This window comes from Bos indicus, chromosome 19, assembly GCF_029378745.1.
Source record: "Bos indicus isolate NIAB-ARS_2022 breed Sahiwal x Tharparkar chromosome 19, NIAB-ARS_B.indTharparkar_mat_pri_1.0, whole genome shotgun sequence".
Taxonomy (NCBI): Eukaryota; Metazoa; Chordata; class Mammalia; order Artiodactyla; family Bovidae; genus Bos; species Bos indicus.
Window position 1 is genome coordinate 46,521,569 of NC_091778.1, and position 22,488 is coordinate 46,544,056.

General features: G+C 46.2%; 1 protein-coding gene across 2 annotated transcripts; it reads right to left on the reverse strand.

Annotated features, from left to right (window-relative positions):
- Nucleotides 1–1,458: 1,458 nt before the first annotated feature.
- On the reverse strand, nt 1,459–22,061 carry GOSR2 (golgi SNAP receptor complex member 2). 2 transcript variants are annotated; one of them, XM_019981903.2, is made up of 6 exons: nt 21,939–22,060; nt 13,847–13,911; nt 12,102–12,210; nt 10,986–11,118; nt 7,888–8,028; nt 1,459–4,248 (listed from the first exon to the last, which is right to left on the reverse strand). In XM_019981903.2, exons 1-6 carry the CDS (start codon nt 21,965–21,967, stop codon nt 4,087–4,089), a joined length of 639 nt encoding a protein of 212 aa, XP_019837462.1. In that variant the 5' UTR covers nt 21,968–22,060; the 3' UTR covers nt 1,459–4,086. The 2 variants fall into 2 exon arrangements, with proteins under 2 accessions (XP_019837462.1, XP_019837464.1); XM_019981905.2 differs by lacking the exon at nt 7,888–8,028 and having other exon boundaries at nt 21,939–22,061.
- Between the last annotated feature and the right edge of the window lie 427 nt (nt 22,062–22,488).

Consider the following 22,488-nt stretch of genomic DNA (forward strand, 5'->3'; position numbering starts at 1 on the left):
GGCAGACCAGCCCGAAAGGCTTATGTCTCCCCCTCGTGGAAAGATTGAGTACAGCTCCATTCACCACTTAAGGAAAGTTAAAGTGAAGTTGCTCAGTCGTGTTGGACTCTTAGCGACCCCAAGGACTGCAGCCTACCAGGCTCCGGCGAACACGGGATTTTCCAGATGAGAGTACTGGAGTGGGCTGCCATTGCCTTCTCCTTCCAGGAGGTCCTCCTCAAATTCTCCACCCCCACCCTCTAAGTTAGGAAAATATTTCAGAGCAGAGAACCTGCCATGTAAGGTGCACCAAATGTGCTACAGCTCTTCACCCAGGCTGCCCCAGTCTCCTGCATCATGTCCCGAGCATGGGAGGCAGGCAGGCAGGTGCCAAGGTTACGTGCTTGGGCTGTGAGGTCAGAGGGGCCGGTTCCTCCAGGACTCCTTGTGGGGCTTTGTGAAAGTCACTGAAGCTCAGCCTCTTGATGTGCACAAATGGAAGGACTCCCAACCTAACTGGAAAGGTTTGCGAAGATTACACGGGTGACCCAGAAACTAACCATGTCCAACTTACAATAAGGGCCACAGGGAAGCCAGCAGTCGTCAAGGTCTAGGCCCTCCTCTGAGCAAATATGACATCCTACCCCTCCACAGACTGAAACAGGCCATGCTTCTCTCTTCGCTGTGCCTCCTGGGCCTCGAGGCCAAGTCAGGGACCCCTCAGAGCCCTCCTGTGGGGTTTCACGACTTGCATGTGAGTGTCCTTTTCTTGGCACTGACATTTGCTGACTTGTTCCTAGTTTTCACTTCTTTATTCACTTAGTTATTTTCTCTGCTGCTGCTAAGTCGCTTCAGTCATATCCGACTCTGTGTGACCCCATAGATGGCAGCCCACCAGGCTCTCCGTCCCTGGGACTCTCCAAGCAAGAACACTGGAGTGGGTTGCCGTTTCCTTCTCCAATGCATGAAAGTGAAAAATGAAAGTGAAGTCGCTCAGTCGTGTCCGACTCCTATCGACCCCCATGGACTGCAGCCTACCAGGCCCCTCCGTCCATGGGATTTTCCAGGCAAGAGTACTCTAAGAGTACTGGAGTGGGTTGCCATTGGTTATATTTTCTAACTCTCCTCAAATCTTTCCTGGAATAAGACAGAAACAAATCAAGACTTTATTTTGGACCTGGCAAGTTTGCTCTCCACTCATATATGCTGCATTAGTTCGGCAAGTTTTCAAATGCTCTAGTCTTTAAGAGAAAAGCTTCTAAGACACACATCAGAATAACTTTAGAGATATAAAAATATTCTAATTCAGAAGGTCCAAAGTAGGCCAGAGTAATCTGTAATTTTTTTTAAAGTTCCCCCGCTGCTGCTAAGGCAACCAACCCCAACTCTGGTCTCGGAACAGTGTTTCAGAATCTCTGGCTGGAGAGAAAAAGGGGGCCATTAGTTATAAAGATGAATGTCAAACTCCCTTACAAAATGTCATTTTCTAAATAAAATAAATGGCAACTTTATTCAATTGATGTGTTTCAAAAACAAGGAGCGTAAAGCCAAATTTGCAAGTCAAACCCATTTAAACTCATCAGGGTGAAGGTCTTAAGAGAAAACCCAGCATTGAAGCCTTCTATAAAATCAAGACTCTCCTACTTACTTGGTCTTGGGAGTTTGGCTTTTCTTAAGATGATCACACCCGGAGTAAACATCCGCGGAATGAAAGTTATTTCCAAGTTTCTGGACAACCCACCTCTCTTAAACCACAACAGGAACACCAAAATTCTTTACAAGATCCCAGAGGCTGCTGCTGGAGCTTATGTTAAGAATTCACCCCATCTCCACTAGAGGGCGCTCCTTCCCTGCTCTGGGACCCTTCCCTGTACTCTGGACTGTGGAGACAGAGCACCCAGTTAGGCACAAGTGTGTTTCTCCCAGATCACCGAAGCCAAGCACAGGAGGACACGAGGGCTCAGCGCCCCAGGACCTTGCGACATACAGTGGCTGCTGTTCCTTACCCCGCCAGTGGTGAAGACCCACAAACTGTCTCCTCCACTTGTATTACAAAGCAGGAAGAATGGCACTGAAGGTGCAGACCTTACTTCTGGTTCACTGAGGCAACAATCACTTGTGAAGGCCAAGTGTGGAAATACACGGGTGTACACTGCAAACATGTCACGTCAGCCACCGGAGGGCAGAGGGTGGGGGGCGATTCTGCCTCCCCTGAGTTCAAGTCCAGATGGCTCAGCTGCTCCTTGCACGTCTTCCAAAGCGCACTGTCTGGTGGGATCCTCGAGTGCCCAGGCTCGCAGCCAAGTCTGTGCAGTTTAAAGACCCATTTTGTGGACTGGTAAGAACCCTGTGCCGGGTCCCTGGGATGACAGGGGTGCTGACATGGGGGACATTTCAAACTGGGCCTCCCCACGTCACAGGTAGGTCGGAAGATGCACCCACCCCTCTGTCTGTCCACCAGGCCAGTCTTCACGCTGGTAGGGCCCTCAGCCTTTTATGAAGGGACTCTGATCAGAGTTCCCTTTCCTCGGAAACCCAGGGCCCCTGTTTAGCCCAGACGAGCAGGAGCAATGGAGATCCAACCAAAAGTCTGAAATCAGTACCCAGAAAACTCACTTAAAAATCTGTGACAATTAAGAAACCTTTCCCCAAAAGGGATCTATGCCACAGATGTACCTGAAAAGACAATACTGCTACAGAGACAGGTGGAGGGTAAAAAAGGGAGGTGGACGAGAACACTCAGAAAGAAGGAAAGAGGAGGGAAAGGTGACAGAAGATAGTCCAAATGACAAGCAACAAAGACAGGAAGTAGCTAGGGCAAGATGTTCAAAGGTGGGGTTAATACCGACCAGGTTCACAGTTCCTCTGGGAAATTCTAAGTGATATTTGTCTTGCCCTACTAGGCCTATGGCTGGGAGGGCCTGTGATAGATGAAAAAATATGCTAACCAGGTCTTCCTGGTATTTTCACTGATGACTCTCTCTGAACAGACTGGCTTTATAATAAATCTCACAACATGTTGGGTATTGGTACAGCCTTAATCCAGGGTTGGTCAGAGAAGCAAAAGGTGCTGGTCCCTTAAAAGAGAGTCTTACAAGGACATACACACCAGGAGCATCCCTGGGGTGGCATCTGCCCTCACTGGCTGGACAGAATGGGGCTTGACTGGCAGCTACTAATATATTTCAACAAAGGGAAAACAGTCTATTATTAATTAAAGACGCTAAAACTCGAGATGAGACTGTAATAGACCAATCACTAATCTCTGTTCACAGCTACTTTCTAAGGGGCAAAGGCCCAGGCTCCAGTCTTAGAAGTCAACTGTTCTATTAACTGCTGAAACAAATCGGTGCCTAGGGTTTTCAGTTTCAAGACAGACCAGGGAGTAACACTGGCCTTACTTTATAAAGGAGAAACACCCAGCGACTGTGCTGTGGAAAATCCTACTTGCTGTCAGCAACAGTGCCCGTGCCTCTGCTTCCTCCAGGGGGCGGCTTCCGGGGAAGGATGACAAGGATAGGCAGTCAGCCATCTGCAGATCATCTGGGGGTGGGGGGTGGGGTGGGCACAGTGGCTAGTAGCAAGAGCATATGAATCTACCTACTACAGTGAGTGTAGAGGAAGAAGGCCCCTTTCCCCTCCTGTCTGCTTCTGTTCCGACTACCTACTAGGAGTCAGAAAGGGTGGAGGACGACAGAGCATGGAGTCTTGTCTGCAAGCTTGAGTAGCTTCCCAGGCGCGTATCAGCTACAAGGACAAAATTGCCAAGGCCACTCTCTTCCTCCCCTTTTCCTCCTCCTCCCTCACCCTGGCTTCACTTCCTTCCCCCAGTGAGAGCGAGCGAGCGTGAGCAAGCCAACTGGTACTTCCTTCATTTCCTAAGCACTGCACGTCTTGGTAGCATGAGCTTTCCCTCCAAGATGTCACAAGAAACAGAGGTCTGAAACTCCCACCAGGCCACAGGTCACAATTATTTCCGAGGGCTCTTCACAGTTAAGATGGGCACACACATTTCAGAGGGCAGCCCCTGGGCCCCCTCTCTTTCACGCACACACACTCACACACTCACGCCCTGGGACTGGCATTCAGCCGCGGGGCCTGGCTGGCTCAGGTCAGGTACTGCACCACGAGGAACATGACCACACAGGTGAGCAGCATCCCACCAATCATGAAGTACTTGTCCTGGAAGGCCCGCTTCTCGATGAGCCGCATCACTGTGTTGGACAGGCCGAGCATGTTGGCGATGTCAAGGATCTTCTTCTGGGTCCCCTGGGGCAGACAAGAGGAGAACGAAAAACCATGATCACCTCCTTGTGCCAGGGGTGGGTGAATGTCATCATGAGCTGCGATGGACAAACAGTCTCTCGGTCACGCCCAAAGTATACAAGCAGCAGCAACCAGACATACATCAGGCTCCTTCAATCAAGGTCGCAGAGCAAAGCAAGGGGGACAGGAAAGTCTTTTCCACAAGTGTGCTGGAACAAATGGTTGGATAATGGGCATCTTGTGCACAGAGCATATATACACACATATATATAAACGTGGGCTTCCCTTGTAGCTCAGTCAGTAAAGAATCGCCTGCAGTGCAGAAGACCCGGGTTCAATCCCTGGGTGGGGAAGATCCCCAGGAGAAGGAAATGGCAACCCACCCCAGTATCCTTGCCTGGAAAATCCCATGGACTGAGGAGCCTGATGGGCTGCAGTCCATGGGGCTGCAAAGAGTCGGGCATGAATGACAGACCAACACTTCACTTCACATGTGTATGTCCATATGTATAATGCATAAGAATGTGTGTTAAAAAATGACCACTGCTTCATATTATACACAAAAATTTCAACATACAAACTAAAACTATAAGCTTCTAGAAGAAAACAGGAGAATATCCCCAAACCAGAAATAATCCAGATGCATATCAACAAGAGGATGGATTAACAATGTATGTTCTGTGCATGATGAGATACTGATGCACAATACAAAGGACCCGAGGACACCGTGTAATGACATCAAAGAGCCTGGAACACTCTTGAGAGGAAGGAGGCACACACAAGAGTAATGTGAACATCTGCATTAAGGTCAGCAACAGCCAAAACTAATTTATGATGAAATAAGAAGAGTGGTTGCCTGCGGGCGGGGCGTGGCGGGGGGTGGGCAGGAGCAAACTAACCTGGAAAGGGTACAAGAGCTTTTTCAGGGGTGATGAAAACAGTCTATGTCTTGACAGCAGGGAGAGTTACAAAGGTGTATGCAGGCATTTGTCAAAACCCCATGACCTGTACAAGTTAAGATCTGTACACGTCACTGTATGCCCATCATACCTCCACAAAGAAGTTCTAAATTAGAATATTTTATATTAAAAAAAAAAGGGCTTTCCTGGTGGCTCAGATGGTAAAGAATTGGCCTGCAATACGGGAGACCAGGGTTCAATCCTGGGGCTGGGAAGATGCTCTGGAGAAGGGAATGGCAACCCACTCTAGTATTCTTGTCCATGGACAGAGAAGCCTGGTGAACCACAGTCCATGGGGTTGCGAAGAGTCGGACGACTGAGCGACTAACACTTTCACTTTGCATATTAAAAATAAAAGGCAACATCAAAGAAACTTTTTCTCTGCTCCCTGGCTCTAAAATGCTTGCTATCAGTCTGTGCACGCTGTACAGTAGACACCTCAGGAACTCTGCTGAGCAGAGCCTATGTCCAGGTTCAGGAGAGGGTCTGAAGCAGGCAAGGCGGAACCAGAGAAACACAGCTGCCAGACACCAGGACCACGACCTAAAACCCCACAAATACATGTCACCTCCCACCACCCAAAACAAAAGGGTACTTTATTCCTAAACCAACAGTCCATACCACCCAGGCCGCCCTTTCTCCCTGCTTTCTAATTTTCATTTTTAAGCATATTCAATTTTATATGAAGTAATAGATGAATGCTGGGTGAACCTCAACTTACTTACACGTCACCCACTGTATTTTTATGGAGGCATCTAACCTAAGGTCCCGTATGAACACAGTAATGGGCAACTGAGAGAAGAGTCTCTCAGGTCAAACTTCGTCTCTGCCAGAGGAGATCAGAGACATGTTTTCGCCACAACAGTGATGATCAGCATTAGATTCTCAATCAAGACTCTGCTTAGCTATGAAAGAAGAGATTATTCCATCACTATGAAATTCAAATATCAACCTCAAAAATCACTGGAAAGTTAACATACATCTCAAAAACACTACTCATTTTCTACCACAAATTTCCCCAAATCAAGGCCCGGCTCCTTCATGCTTCCTATGTTCTTTTCAAATGGTTGAGGCAGCAGCTTGCCTGACAGAAGTGGGCAGGCAGAAGGAATCAGTACAGCAGATGTGCAGAGGAAACATCAGAAACCTCGCACTCCAACCCCTGACTGCCCACCCACCAGGCTTCCCAGCGCTTTATCTCTGGGGACAGTGTTAGGGCAAAAGTTGTTTGGGCTCTTCGGTGACACCAGACTTCAGTAGAAAGCTGACATTTGCTTTAACAATAAGCCCTGAGCCCTACCAGGTTGACGTTGAGTGTTGAGGCTGAGTCTCATCCTAAAAAGAGTTTGACTGTTTTTCTGAGATATGGCTAGGAAGCCAGCAGCTTTCTAAAGAAGGGAGGATTAACCCTCATGTATTAGCTTAGATTGGGGTTCCCTGATGGTGCAGTGGGTAAAGAATCCGCCTGCAATACAGCAGACAGAGGAGATGTGGGTTTGATCCCTGGGTCGGGAAGATCCCCTAGAGGAGGAAATGAGGAAACGACAACCCACTCCGGTATTCTTGCCTGAAAAAAAACTGTGGACAGAGGAAACTGGTGGGCTACAGTTCAAGGGGTCACAAAGTCAGACACGACTGAGCAACCAAACACACACACACACACCAGTTTAGATAACTGCAGGCGGCTGTCCTGAAAGGGGGCGCCCGTGGAGCTGTCAGAGACCACATTTCCAGACTGTCTGAAGCGCCGTGGCCATCAGCAAGGTACGTGTCACTCGAGGCCTGCCTGACCTCCTCCCAGGTAAAGGTGGCAGGCGATGCTCAGAAACATACTGAAGTCCTGCAGAGCTGACAGGCTCGACATGGTCCAACAAAAACTAAGATAAAGCTCACGCTTCCGAGTGACTGCTCCTCCCAGCTCAGGAGCTGGGAGGGCTCTGTGCACAAGGGACACACCCTGATAGCAGGCACAGTTCACACCCATGGCCCACCAGGGTGATACAGGAAACGGGCTGAGGCTGCAACATCACGCCTGACATCAGAGGCTGAGTAATGTTTCTGTAAACCACTCCCTAGAGGTCTGAGTCTCAGCCAATGGGGCAGGGTTTCTAGGAATACCTGTTACTAAAGAGAGAATGAAGCAGAGTCACTGGGGGTCACTAGCCTGTGCTCCAGGAGCCACTGTCAATCAACCCGGGCAGCACCAAGACCCTCCCCTGGGGGGCTTCAGCTGCTGCACAACAAAGGTCTCGGCTCTAAGACTGCCCACCACAGGGGCCGCACGGAAAACACCCAAGAGTGAATGAGACGCCAAGTAAAGCCGTGTCTTCCTTCTTCCGAGAGTGAATTCTATCACAGAATTTCTCGGCCCATTACTGCTTCCTCTCACAGTGGCAGTCACTTTCTGTTCAGTTCAGGAAATGGAAAACCACCTGGACACTGAGAGATGCCACATTATGGCTCACTGTAAGCACAGTAAACACCTACCGGCAGGGGAATTCGGCTACTTCTGGACTCATAATAACCCACTTCCAGCAGAAAGGATCCCAACTCAAAGGCTCTGTCTCACCACCACAGCATCACAGTTCAGGGCTACGTGACCAAAAGGTAAATGCAGGTCCCACACTGCTGGCTAAAGTCAAAACACAAGGCCTTCTCCCTGTCCCCCCACAAGGGCCCCCACCTTCAAGGTCACTCTCTGGGCCCTCAGTCCCTCCAGAATACTGTGCCCGCCTCCAATGAGGTCATCCATGCCGTGGTGAATTTTCTGGAGGGAGGAGTTAAACTGCAGTGATTCATCCATTGGTATGGTGGTGTCAGAGTCCTGTGAAAGAAACGCAGGCACTTGATTAACTTTGCTGCTGCTCAGCTCCTGGTGTCCCCACCTCAACTGACCACTCTGCCTCTTGGTCAAGGTCGAGCTGGAAGAACTGCTAGAGGAAATGCTTCAAGAATCAAAGGAACCTGACGGAGACTGAAAAGCAAAGTGGAGACCTGGGGCAGCCTCTGTTCACTCAGAGGAAGTACAATTCTCAGACTTCTCAGTCTCCAAATGGGTTCTACCACACAAGTCTGTTCATCCCTGCCTCCTCTGCATCATTCCCCCAACTCAGGAAAAATTTTTTATTTTACTTTTTGATGTAGACCATTTGTAAAGTCTTTTACTGAATTTGTTACAATATTGCTTCTGTTTCATGCTTTGGTTTTTTGGCCACGGGGCATGCGGGATCTTAGCTCCCGATGAGGGATCAAATTCACTCCTGCTGCTGCTGCTGCTGCTGCTGCTAAATCGCTTGTCATGTCCAACTCTGTGCGACCCCATAGACGGTAGCCCACCAGGCTCCCCCATCCCTGGGATTCTCCAGGCAAGAACACTGGAGTGGGTTGCCATTTCCTTCTCCAATGCATGAAAGTGAAAAGCGAAAGTGAAGTCGCTCAGTCGTGCCCAACTCTTAGCGACCCCATGGACTGCAGCCCACCAGGCTCCTCCATCCATGGGAGTTTCCAGGCTAGAGTACTGGAGTGGGGAGCCATTGCCTTCTCCGAAGGCAAAGTCTTAACCACTGGACCCCCAGGGAAGTCCTGGAAATACTATTCTCCCTAGGCTTCTCCTAAAGGCTGTCTCTAACTCCTTACTAATCTACCTTCTTCCAAATGTTCCTTTACCTGGCTTCCCCTTGGTGCAGTGGGGAAGATTTGCTTTTGTCCTTTGGCTATTTCATCTACAGCTTATTCCTCCCTCCGATCAGACAGACTGACTACGGAGAGCAGAAACTGGTTTCTATTAAAGGCCCAACAGTGATCACAATGGGACTATCCACCTGAGCAGGGAAGCAAAGTCTGTAAAAAACTGAAGGGAGGAAAGAACTAATACTGATCAATGCTTTCCACTTTGCAAACTCTTCATTCTAAGCTCGCTTAGGCCCCACTCTAAGCTTATGATGTGGTTATGGTATTATCCTCGTTTTAGATGAAGAAACAGAAGCCCAGAGAGGTGGAATGACTTGTGTGAGACCCCGCCAGTGAGACGTCCAGAGGGGCACAAATCCCCGTGCTGGGTAACTGTCCTGTAGGGAGAAACATCAAAACCAGTGCCAGCGCTCCACTTTCACCCTGCAAGCGGGAAGGACACAGGCACGTGGCTCGCCCAGTCACTGCCCTGTCCCCTTTCCAGTTCCCTGACCGTTACAAACCCTTCTGCCAAGCAGTACCACTTTTACCACTTTCTGTCATCATGAAGAAGTTAAACCACCTTTTCATCGCTGCTCAAGTTCACAATCTTTTTTCAGGTATATATTTTCAATCCCCCCGCTGCTAACATGGGAGTTTATCAGGGGTGGGAGTCAAGGTTTTTAATTTAAACACATTTTACTTTCAGCACCTTAAATAGCATCCTGCACAAGCTGATGCTTGGTAGGTGAAGACTCCAGTGTTTGGGTACAGCTGATGGGCTGTTATTTCTCAGAAAAATGTACTATAGCTCATGATCATAAAAAGAGCAGGAAGAAGTTCATTCAGCCAGATAATTTTTATTAAGGGCCCACTGTACGCACAGCATCACACTAGGCTGGTAAGACGTAAAGTACTTCGGAGCTATCATCCCTGGCCTAAAAAAGCCCTGTAACCAATACCACAGCTATCAAAAGCCCACGCAACACCTTAAATGTGTCATATAGCTCCCTGCTCTTTTGAAAAGAAGCTCTGCTTACCGACCAGCACATGTTTGTTGACCTTTTGAATTGTTAATCATTACTACTTGACTGCTTGCATCAGAGAAACCAAACTATGTAGGCATATTCTGAAGCACCTGGGGAAATTTACTGCACATGTGGACACAGCAAAGAAGGTTCAACATCTGCAAAGTGGGAACGGATTTGAATTCTGATGATGGGCTTAGAAAGCGTAATCCCACTTTAGAAAATGAACCTCTGTAAGAAAACAAAAAACCAACCAAAAAGCCCCTGAGACCCACCTTATTTGGTGGAATACATTATGCAGGACACAGGAAAAGCCAGTAATGTTCTACAGCCACGTGTGAGAAATGATCCCATTGAGACCAAAGGACAGGGACATGGGTATCCTAGGAAATCAAACATGCAAACCAACAGGCAACTTTCAAACAGGCTCAAGTCAAGCAGTCCCTCTAAAACGAAATACCTGTTAACAAATCCCTCCTAACTGGCGCTCAGACTAGGGGCAAAAGCATTTTAACGCATTAAACACTGGAACTACACACATATACACACACACACTAGCAAGAGGCAAAAACATTTTAACACATCCAACACTGGAACTGCACGCATGCACACATGCACACACATGCAAAAACATTTTAACACATCCAACACTGGAACTGTGTGCATGCATGCGCATGCACACACACACACACACACAGACAATTGCCTGAAGGCAGCTTTGAAAGCTGCCCTCGTTACAAATAGTCTAAGTTCTAATTATCCTTCTTGATCTGATCAGGAAAATGTTTCCACCATGGGAAAGTCCACTTCTCTGCATCGACCAGTCAAACCAGGTAATTTTCACCTCTGCCTGTCCCCTCATTTTAACTACTTCCTCAGAGGGTTTCTGTGACAGAAAAAGAGATGCAAGCAGTGTTTAGGTCTAGTCTCTGTGGCAACGCAGAGTCAGCATCACTTCCAGTTGCTCGCCTCCCATCCCATCGGTCTGCTTCAGGACCCCCAGAGGGCTACTGTCAAGAGTCCTGAGCTCCAGCTCCAACCAACCCCCCAGTTTCTGCTGATCCCGCCCAGGCGCCGGGCTTACATTTGTGGTGAAGGTGCGAGACAGAAGCTCCTCTCGCTGTCTCTCCTGCTGCTCCCGTGCATACCGCCGGTGCTGAAAGTTTCGAAGAGCAGTCTGCAAGTGCTGGACGTCGTACTTTAACTGGTCAACACGGCTGGAATTGACAGAGATATTAAATTCCAGGAGCCCAGAGGAGCACAACTGGAGGTGGCTGGACTTTGTCTTCAGGGAAGAAGACAATTCCTTACTTCTCCCTGTACCCATCCATGCTATCCACCCCCCCAACCCCAAATAATCTGATTTGATAAATGATGTTGAAACTAAAAAAGGAGGCTGTAGTTAGAGCAGAATGGTAGCAAATGAGATTCCAGCAGATTTCCCTAACTATCTGCTGGTCTCTGATTCTGGATGCATGACAGGGAACAGGTGACAGGAAGCAGGTTCGATGACCTCTTCCTGACCTTCTAGAGATTATTACTGCTCTCCTGGAAGAAGCCCAAGGCATCTGTGGAGTACAGCATCAATGAAGTTTCATAAACATTTTGGAAACAGAGGCTGGGGTAGAGGTGGTGAAAGTGGTTTCGCTTTAATTTCATGGGGGTGTATCAAACATTAGATCAGTATTTTATTACAAATACACTGACTGGAGTGATTAAGAGCAAGATAATTCAACCCAAGAATGAAGTGGGAATCAAAAAACAGAGTGAAACTCCCTGGTGGCATTAGGTTTCAAGTGGCCATGGGTCTGGTCAGAAAAACAGTGCTGGGGGCAAAATTTCAAAATGGTACCAACAAGGAGAGGAGACGCCAGGCCTCTGAGCTGCTAACCTCACCAGCTTTTTATTCTTTAACTGACGTAGAGGTGATGTACAATATTATATAAGTTATAGGTATACAATAGGGTGATTCACAAGTTTTAAAGGTTATAATCCATTTACAGTTACTATAAAATATTGGCTATACTCCCTGTGGTGTACAACACAGGCTTTTCACTCTGAGGGAGAATCATGCGAGTAGAATTGTGGTCTTTATGGGACTTTATCTTTGCATAGTCTCAGTTTTTCAACGTGTAAGTGGATTTTCAGAATATTTGATGACCCCTCCGGAAGCAAGGCCTGGCAGGGCCAGAGCACTCACAGTTTGGCATTCTGTCTTTTGTGGGGGGGCTCCTTGCTGGACAAAATCTCCAGACGCTCTAGTTGGCTGAATATCTGGTCTATGCTTGCTTGGATTTCATTTTCTACTACTGCACAGAAGAGAAAAAAGAATAATTACTAGAAAAGAGATAGTGAACTTAAATTAGAATGATAAATCAAACATGTTTTTTTCTATATCCAATAAACTCAAAAATATATATTGCAAAAGAAAAATGCACTAATGAGAACAGAAAAAAATTCAAATTATACTAAGTGACTTTCTAAATGTTTATATATACGTGTATATATATATATATATACACACACACGTATATATAGGTGTTAATGCCATAACAATGCTATTTAAAATAAAAAAAACCCCTAAAGATAAATCTATAGAAATAAATTTCCTGCCTTTGAAAATAAAATGAACATTCAAAGATTGCCCAAATAAATATTTTCAGCAAAATGCAGTATTTTCTGATATAGAATGAGGCCTCTTTTCCTTTGAGATTATTCTCAGATATGGGTTATAAATAACTAGTAAAAAGACTGCCAAATGAACCCTTTACAGAAAATAATGAGGTTAAAAAAAAAGCACACAGGGAAAGATTAGTATGTGAAAAACAGAGAAGCATTCCCTTAAGAATAGGTAGGCCGATGCTGGAGTCACCAGAATAGACAAAATACCAACAGGGAAGGCCCACAAAAGAATCCACAGAGGTAATAATATGATAAATACAGTCATTTTCCTTAGCTCCTTTGCTAAACAGTCAAAATGACCTCTTTTCCATTTCTAATCATGTATCAATGAGATTGCTGGAAAGCCAAAGTCGACGGTCAGAAGCTAAACTGTGCACAGAAAAAGGCATCCAGACTGCCTTTTGTCCAATAAGGAAGTGACAGTAGAGACAGAGTGTCACCTTCTCAGAGGAGCCCAGCGCTAACAAACAGCTCAGAACAAGGCAGGGCACAGGACCGAGAGAAGAGGTGCCTGGGAGCGGCAGAAAACAGACTTGAGAAAACAGGAAGAATGGGCCCAGCGCCAGCCAAGGAGTGAGAGGAGGAGACAGCGTCAGTGGTGGTGGGGGACCAGCAGTGTCTGCGTGACAGACCCAGAAAAAGCACCTTTTCTTTTCCTTTTGGCCATGCCACGTCAGCATGTGGGATCTTAGTTCCCTGACCAGGGATCGAACCGGTACACCCCTACATTGGAAACATGGCGTCTTAACCAAGGGACCACCAGGGAAGTTTCAGGACCTTTTCTTATAATAGAAAAGAAACTAAAACACAAATAGCAGCACTCTTCTCAAAAGAAATCATGGTGTGGGAACTGAACTAATTAATATTGCCCTTCGTTTCTGAATAATCCTCCTAGAAAGCTGCAGCATTCTCAGCTCAAGAAGAAACGCCCAGTTTCAGTTAAACATCTCTGAATCTTTATGGACCACATTCCTCTACGGACAGGGTAATTAGATTAAGACAGATGGAGGCAAGCACTCCCATTCCCATCGGCCCTGTCAGGTTGAGTGGAGGGGTAATGGGGGATAAGACTTGTGGGATTCCAGAGGGCACGGTCAGGGAAACCAGTGACTTTGCCATAGGGTTTTTCTGTCCACCCTCACAACAGAACTCATTCCACGCTGACTCCTTCAGCCCCTGAGGCAGAAACACAGTCAGGAAACCCAGCCCATTAGCAGCGTGTCATCAGAGACAGGACTCTGGTCTCCGTAGTTAATTACTCACAGTGCAGAGCCTGCTTGTCTGCCGTCTCCAGGCGTCCCATGTGAGACTGGATTTCATGGACATGCCTATCAAAGGGAGAGGGAGGAAATGAGTGAGACATGCGTAATCAACAGAGCTTCGGTCAGGAAAGACAATTTTTCTAATGCCGGCATAGAACTGATCTAAATGGACAATGTCGCTGAACTGTGAAATTTGTGTGTGGCACTTCAGGTCACATGTTTTGGCACGGTTTCTAGTATTTTAACGTTAAATAACAATGCAGACAAGCGGCATTTAGTGAGCGCTCACTGCATCTGAGACGTTCTGCAAGGTCAAAACCCTATGAGGAAAGAACTATTATCACCCTCGTTTTGTAAATAAGACAACCGAAGCCCAGAAAGGTTATGTAACTTGTTCAAGGTCACACACCAAGTGATAAACCTCGATGTGAACCCGGCCAATCCCACTCTCTGTTCTTTGACCCAATGTGCTGAGTGCTGCTCTGTACTAGAGAGAGTCAAAGGGCAAGAGAGATAGAATTCTTGTCCTTGAGAAACAGTATAATTAGGAACAACAGGCCAGATAGACGCGAAAAGTCCCAAAAAGAATTAAGACAACACTAACACGCACAAGCGTAAACAAAAAGCAAGCTCTGAGCAGCAGGGCAAAGGCAAAGAAAACGGAAGGCTGAGCTGGGGGCAGCTCCGTGGGCAGAGGGAGTTCAAAATGTGAGTTGGTAAAGGAAGATGTGGAGAAAACGACGTGCACAAATGCCTGCAAGGCCTGTCACGTGGGTGACCAGCAGGCTGGCCTGCCTGAGAGTTGGGGTCAGAGAGGAGAAGGGCAGGAGGCAGATTAGTGGGAGGGAGCCATCAGAGGAAGGCCCAGAGAGACAGGGATCTCCTGTTTGGTAAACCTCTTTCCTTGGCAACAGGAGGCCATTTGGAAACTCAGCACTGTACCCGGGCCCTCTGGCCGGTCCTGACACCAGGCCCAGGGCGCTTCTCGATGGCTTCCCAGGGCTTGGCCAAAGTCACCGTCTGAGCCTTCCGAGCAGTCCTCTGTGATAAATCCTGGGGATATTTTATCCTACCCCAACAACCACCTCCTGGGGTTTCTGGTCTCTTCACAGAGAGTCAAGGAGGCAGCCTGTGAACTCTTCTATCATCTCCAAGCCCTGAAGAAACGTCAGCAACCAGCCTCTACCGTGAGCACCACAAACTGTGACCCCAAATTTACCAACGCAAGCCAGGAGCCTAAATTTGGTTTGAACTTGCCTCGAGTCTTTTCCAGGGCTTCCCTGTGGTCTCGAAACATGACCCGTGGCTCCAGAAGCAAGGCAGACCCTCAGAGGTTCCTGGGCAAGACCCAAGGTCCTGACAGGCAACCAGAAATCACTCCTAGAGTCTGAGGGATGAGATTGCTACTTCAGGAAGGTAAGTCCAGATGCTTTAGAATGGAGACACATGGAGATATGGAGGCAGATGTAGGACAGCAACTTGAAGAAACTGATATTTGGATCAGGGAAATGATGCAAACAGCTAGAGAGCACTGATCGGCAGTGCTGATGGAAAAGAGAACGAGGACTTTCTCGAAGGCCTGGATATGGGCAGTGAGGCAAATTTCTAACGGAAGCGCAAAAGGAACGGACTACAATCAACGCTGATGGCTCAGTTCGTTATCCTTGTGAAAAAAAGGTACCTTGTATAACACACAAAGATAAACTCAAGGCGTGCATATTATGACTTCAGGTTAAACAAAGGTTTCTTACACAAGACAAAAACCAAAACTACCCCCAAACCCCACAAATCATAAAAGAAAAGACTGATAGATCTGAGCACATTAAAAAACAAAAACAAAACCTTTTTACACCAAAGGCACACCTGGGGGAAAAAAAGGGAAAGACTGGAAGCCACTTGTAGCAGATAACAAAGGAATATGTTTGAATGTATAAGGAACTACTACAAATAGGAAAAATAAAACAAAACAGTTTTTAAAATGGGCAAAGGGCAACTGAGAGAAAAGGAAATCCAAATGGACAAAAATATATGAAGAAACACTCTTCTAGTAATCAGGAAAATGCATATTGAAAGTAATAACATCACATTTCTCCCATGTGATTGACAAATATTTTAAACTTTAAGGATGAGGGACCCCTGGCAGGTATAACAATGGTACCCAAGGGGTTCTGGGGAAGATTTCCAGGTTCTATCACAGGACTGCCTTTGGCTCTATGTTCTGTTCTGGTATTTTTTTTAAAAATCAACTTATGACTATGAAATCTGCACAAAATTCTGCGCTCCAGTGACTGGTTAAGATATTGAACCACAAAGCAAATATGAACGTTTTTCATTTAGACTGTGGTGTTGGAGAAGACTCTTGAGACTTCCTTGGACTGCAAGGAGATCCAACCAGTCCATTCTAAAGGAGACCAGTCCTGGGTGTTCACTGGAAGGACTGATGTTGAAGCTGAAACTCCAGTACTTTGGCCACCTGACACGAAAAGCTGACTCATCTGAAAAGACTTTGATATTGGGAAAGATTGAGGGCAGGAGGGGAAGGGGATGATAGAGGATGAGATGGTTGGATCTCCAACTCAATGAACATGAACTTGGGTAATCTCCGGGTGTTGGTGATGGACAGGGAGGCCTAATGTGCTGCAATTCATGGGGTCGCAAAGAGTCGGACACAACTGAGCGACTGAACTGAACTGAATACAATAAAATTTGTCGAGGATAAAAAGTGTTTTAAGATTTTTTTTAAAAAGCCAAGTCCACAACACAGAATGGCATTCAGGTTTGGGTCACTTGCTAAAGAAACCCTACCAAGCCAAGATTTCCCCCAATGGGAGATGAGCAAGATGACTGGGAAAGTTTAGAAGTCAAGTTGCAAAGAGGAACAGCCAAAAGAACTAGCGATAATGATCCTTTGAGAAAAGAGAGGAAAAACCAATGGGGCAGCTGGGGCTCTTCAAGCATCTAGAGACGACAGGAAGAGGAGTGGCTTGTTCTCTGTTGCTCCTGAAGGGAGTGCGTGCATGCGTGCTCAGTTGCCTTAGTCGTGTCTAACTCTCTGTGATCCAATGGACTATAGCCTGCCATGCTTCCCTGTCCGTGAGATTTCCCAGGCAAGAATACTGGAGTGGGTTACCATGCCCTCCTCCAGGGGATCTCCTGGACCCAGGGATTGAACCCACGTCTCCTGCACTGCAGGCAGATTCTTTACCACTGAGCCACCGGGGAAGCCCCCACTTAAGGGAGCCCCAGAACCAAAGGGTACAAATTTCAAGATGACAGATATCAGCTGAACATAGGGGCAAAAAACAAGAACAAACTCTCAAAGAAGAGGGAAAAAAAGGGCTCTGGCATGTTTACACACAGAATACATGAACTGTCTTGGGCTTTATAAAGGATCTTCCTGACCAAAGTGAATTGAAATGGAAGATCTTGCCAGTCACTTTCAATTTTTAAATTCCACGACAGCAGTAGGAGAGATGATGTCAATACCCACGAAACCCTATAACCGCTCATCAGCTGGTTTTTACTATTTTCTAAGTGAAAATGGATATTAAATTGCAGCGAAACATGACTTTTCCCAACCAATCTCTTTTTGCTTTACATGAACTAGAAAAGATAAGAGCCAATAAAGTGATACCAATCTGCACATGCCAGGCCTGAGGAAATAAATGAAAACAACAGAGCAAGGACGAATGGCATTGCGAGAACTACTATATGCAAAGTGGCAACTGTTTTACATGGATCTGGGAATTCAGACAACACATTTGAAGCCAATAAGGAACAGGTGATATGCAAATCTGACACGGGAATGTGGACACTAGAAATCCGAAGTCCTCGCCCTGACTCGTGTGGGGTTCATGGTGGGAGTGGGTGAAAACATAACCAAGCAGAGACCCAGTAGCAAATAAACAAGTGTCAATGTTGCTGAGTTTTTTTTTTTTTTTTAAATGTCTGTAGAAGATCTAGAAGAATTTTTTTTCAATAAAGCTTATTTGTTTATTTGGCTGCGTCGAGTCTTGGTTGCACGGGCTCACAGACCTTCCAGTTATGCAGTGTGGGCTTAGTTGCTCCATAGCACGTGGCATCTTAGTTCCCCAACCAGAGATCAAATCCACTTCCCCAGCATTGCAAGGCAGACTCTAAACCACTGGACCACCAGGGAGGTCCCTGGAAGAATTTTAAAACAGAACTGCTCTTTGTAAGTCCATGGAGGGACTTTCCTGGTAGTCCAGTGGCTAAGATGCCGGGCTCCCCAGTGTAGGAGGCCGGAGTTCGATCCCTGGCCAGGGAACTAGATCCCACACGCTGCAACTAAGAGTTCATATGACGAAGCTAAGAGTTTACACGCAGCAACGAAGATCGAAGAGCCCACGTGCCACAACTGAGACCCGGCACCACCAAATTAAAAAAAAAAAAATTTTAAGTCCATGGAACTACCGGATCCCCATCATATACACCCACTTTGCACACATACTGCTTCTGCCTAACCTGAGCAGGAAACAGGGTTTCGGAGTTAAAAGATGTGAGTTGAGTTAAAGTTCCACTATGCAGCAGCTGAGGGGCACTGAACAAGTTCATTTAATTCCTTGGTGCCTTAGTGTCCTCAACTCCAAAATGGGGCACTGATCATCGTAATTATTTAAGGGGTCATAGATCCAAAGGCAATATGAAACTGCTGTGGTAACCCACACAGCACCATAGCAAAGTCTGTTGTTTTTACTTTGCTTGCTTTACTTAAAAGTAGCGGAACCATCTGGGCACTTTCACCTCACCCACTTTGCCTTCCCTATATTTAGCCTCTCATCAGAAGGCAAAATCAAAAAAAAAAAAAAAGGGAAAACTGGTCTTGAGATAAGGTAACAGTCTTTAAACCCAGCTGTTCATCAAAATCACCTGGAGAGCTTGTTAAAAATAGAGCTTCTTGTGCTCCAAACCTATTGAATCAGAATCTCTAGTGATAATAAGGTCCAGGGCACTGAATGATCCTGGACAAATATGGGCAGCTTTACAAGCACTGGGATCTCAAAAATAGAAGCCTGGCTATTAGCTCCTCTATAAAGTTCACCATAACACAGTATTATTTCAGTGTAAAATGTTTACCCTGCTTTTCATCTGTTTTTTCCCCCAATGTTCAGGCATTTTCAAGATATGCAACTTTAAAATGCTGATGTAATTCCAATGTACTTTCAGGGACACAGCAGGAGATAACCACAAACTGGGTTCAAAGTTCCAGTAAAATTAATATGCTCAGTTACTGTTGTATCAGTTCAGCTGCAATCATTAATTTCTGCAACTCCAAAAGTAAACTGCAGATATGCACAGGATTGTTTCCTTTTTAAGACACTTAATCACCAGTGTTATGGAACTGAAAGGAGACTTACAGTTTAATCAGCCTCAAACTTTTATTTTATAGGTGAGGAAAACAAGGTGATGAGGTCTAGAGCCAGAATCCTCAGTCCTGTTTCAGTCCTTGAGGGGAAAGGAGGCAGCTCAGAACATACTGCACCACTAATAATCGTCATGATGATGACGACGAACATACTGCAGCACAAAACAATTTACTGTCGGCACTGGAACAGTGCCTAACACTTAGCGGGTGCTCAAGCAATATTCACTGAATAAACGAATGACTACATAGTAGAAGGCCTAGCAGTGGCTCGTCAAATCTTGTCCCTTGTCTGTTTTTGTAAATAAAGTTTTACTGGAATACAACCACATCCATTTGTTTACATTGTCTAAAGGCTGCTTGTGCACTAATAATAGCAGAGCTGAATAGCTGCCAGAGACCAAAGGGCCTGTATGACCTAAAATATTTACTATCTGGCTCTTGACAGGAAAAGTTGGTGAGCTCTGCTATACAGTCTAAGGGTCTACAGAGCTTGAGGGTAGGTGGTTGGAGGCCTGCATAGGTAAGGAGTTCATCTATGCTCCACAAATCTTGCTTGGGACACCGTTTAGAATTCCTCCTCTAAGTTGACCTATAATTGAGCTTCCAAGTTTACTCTGTGATCAGCTGCCTGCTGCACCAGTAACAGGTAGCATGAGACACTGTGAACAAAATTATTCTTAAAAATAAGCTGGGTTGCAAGCTCCTTAGGACTATCCTTTAACCAAATTAGCTCACCAGATGAGACTGTACACAATATCAATTTCAAAGCACTACTCAGTCCACTGAGCCTAATTATTGTAAAAGATCTGCCCTTTCTTAGCAACATGGGCATAATTTTCTGCTTCATTTCTTCTCACAGATCCAGTTTTTAAAGCCCCTTGTCTGTTTTTGTCCCTTGGCTGTCCTTCCTATAATTTTTACATGAGAATAGGGTTCATATAATAGTTTAAGACCAATTCTGTCATTTCAATACTATTACCAAGTAGGCTCTACATTTTCACCTGCCCAAACCAATTGCTGAATCAGTAAAGTAAAAAGAAGTAGAAAATGAAACAGTAACTTAATGAAACATAAATGAAAAAGAAACACAAAATTAGAAAACGAAACAAGAGGATCCTCTCCCTCTTATTCTAGTGCTCTAAAGTATTTCTTTTATTGTGAATTCATTAAGAGAGGTGGGTTCCCATTTCCTTTCTTTCCCAGGCCTTGGGGGCGTGATTTTGAGAATTTTCATCAGCACAAAACTATACTGTGAGTTGAAGGTGTCAGAACAGGACAGGTGTAAGTAGGTATATATTCCCCAAAAATCTGAAAATAGAGACTCATACAGACATTTGTACACCAGTGTTCTCAGCAGTATTATTTACAATAGTCAAAAGGTGGAAACAACCCAAGTGCCCATCAGTAGAGGAATGGATAACAAAACTGTGTTTGTGTGTGTGTGTGTGACTCTGCCAAAGAATATTATACAGCCATAAAAGGAACGATACATGCTATGACACAGATGAACCTTGGAAACCTTATGCTAAGTGAAATAAGGCAGACACGAAAGGACAAATATATTATTCTACTATATGAGATATCTAGATATCTAGAATAGGAAAATTCAGAAACAGAAAGTAGAACAGGTTACCAGGGATCTGGGGAGAATTGGGGAAGTACTGCTTAATGGGTACATGAGTTTCTGTTTGGGATAATGAAAAAGTTCAGGGAATAGATAATGATGGTTACACAACACTGTGAATGTACTTAATGCCGCTGAGATGTACGCTTAGAAATGAATATCATTTTAAATAGTAAATTACAGGATACTGGTAACTTAATTAAAAATTTAATGGTTAGCTTTAAAAAGGTAAACTTCATGTTATTTACGTTTGACCATAATAATTTCCCCCCAAACAGGATAGGTATGATCTTATTTCCCTATTCAATTATATATTTCGGCAAGCTCCAAAAACGCAGGGCAGTATGAATAAGGAACACTACCAAGGAATTTTATGAGAAACTAAACCAAAATTCAACTTCCTTAAAGGTAACCTGGAACCAGATATTCTGAGCAATTTCTTTTATCAGAAAAATATGGTCTTTTAGTGTACACCGAAATCAGAATAAAAGAGAAAATAAAAATCACAGCGTAGCAGCAACAAGGTTTGGGCCAATCCAGAGTAAGGACTGGTATCATTTAGGGGCTGTGAGTCTTTAAACGTTTTCTGACGACCTTAGCTCAGTGATGGATCCTTCTAAGTTGCTTAAGGAGATCCTGTTGGTAATGCTCATTTACCTTCCATCTCATGGTGCCCCATGTTAGACCTTTTTTCGAACACCCTGGCTCTCCAACTAAACAGTAATACGCCTATGTGCAGGGGTCCTCAGTCCCCACCGGTTCTAGCAATCCGGACAACAGCGTTGGCTGGAGCTGAACAATGTGAGACTTTCCCTTCACCTAGTCTACCCAACAGCTAGTCACGGCCTCGGAGATCCCGGAAGGCATTGGGCCCAATGTCGCCGGGCACCAGGTAGGACCCTCCGGCCGCCGCAGACCTGGGCATCACGGCCAAAGACTGAGCCCTTCCGAGCTGGTCCCCACGGCAGCGCCCGTAAGGAAGGACTAGGCCTCCATTCTGGCAGACGACCGAGGCCCCAGCCCAGGGGACTAGGGCTCGCCCAGCCTGGCTTCGTCCCAGCCCGTGCCCGACGCGTCCCTCACTTGTGCGTTTGCTGGTACAGCGGCTCCATGTTGCCTGCCCCGCCGGGTCCCGCTCCGGCTTCCACTGAACACGTCCTCACAGCCCCCCTTCCGGCTTCCGGCTTCCGGTCGCAGGACCCTCCTCTCCTGCCCGCTAGGGCTGTCCCAACGCGCGCCATCCTGGTGGCGCCTGCGAGAAAGGAGAAAGGGAACGAGTAAGGAGGCCTGAAGAAGGCTAAGTGTAATCAGAGGTTCTGCTTCAGATGAGGAACGAGGAAGTATAGGTTTTGGCAAAAGGCTGTCTGCAACATCGAGTCAGGCATTGGTAAGGGCAGTCGCAGTGTATCGGCTTGGGGTCCTCAGAGCAAGGTTGGAGGTCAGCGGACCACAGCTTTTCTTTGCTGGAGACAGGCTGGAAGAGTTGCTGCTTGGCTTCGCGTTAAACTATTTAATTGTGGGTCTGGAGATTTCTCTCTTCGCTGGAGTCTCTGGTGCAAGCATCTCCTGTCTCACCCCCCAACTATCGCCTGTCTCGCCTCCCCCGCCCCCCCATTCATCTAATAAAACCCAG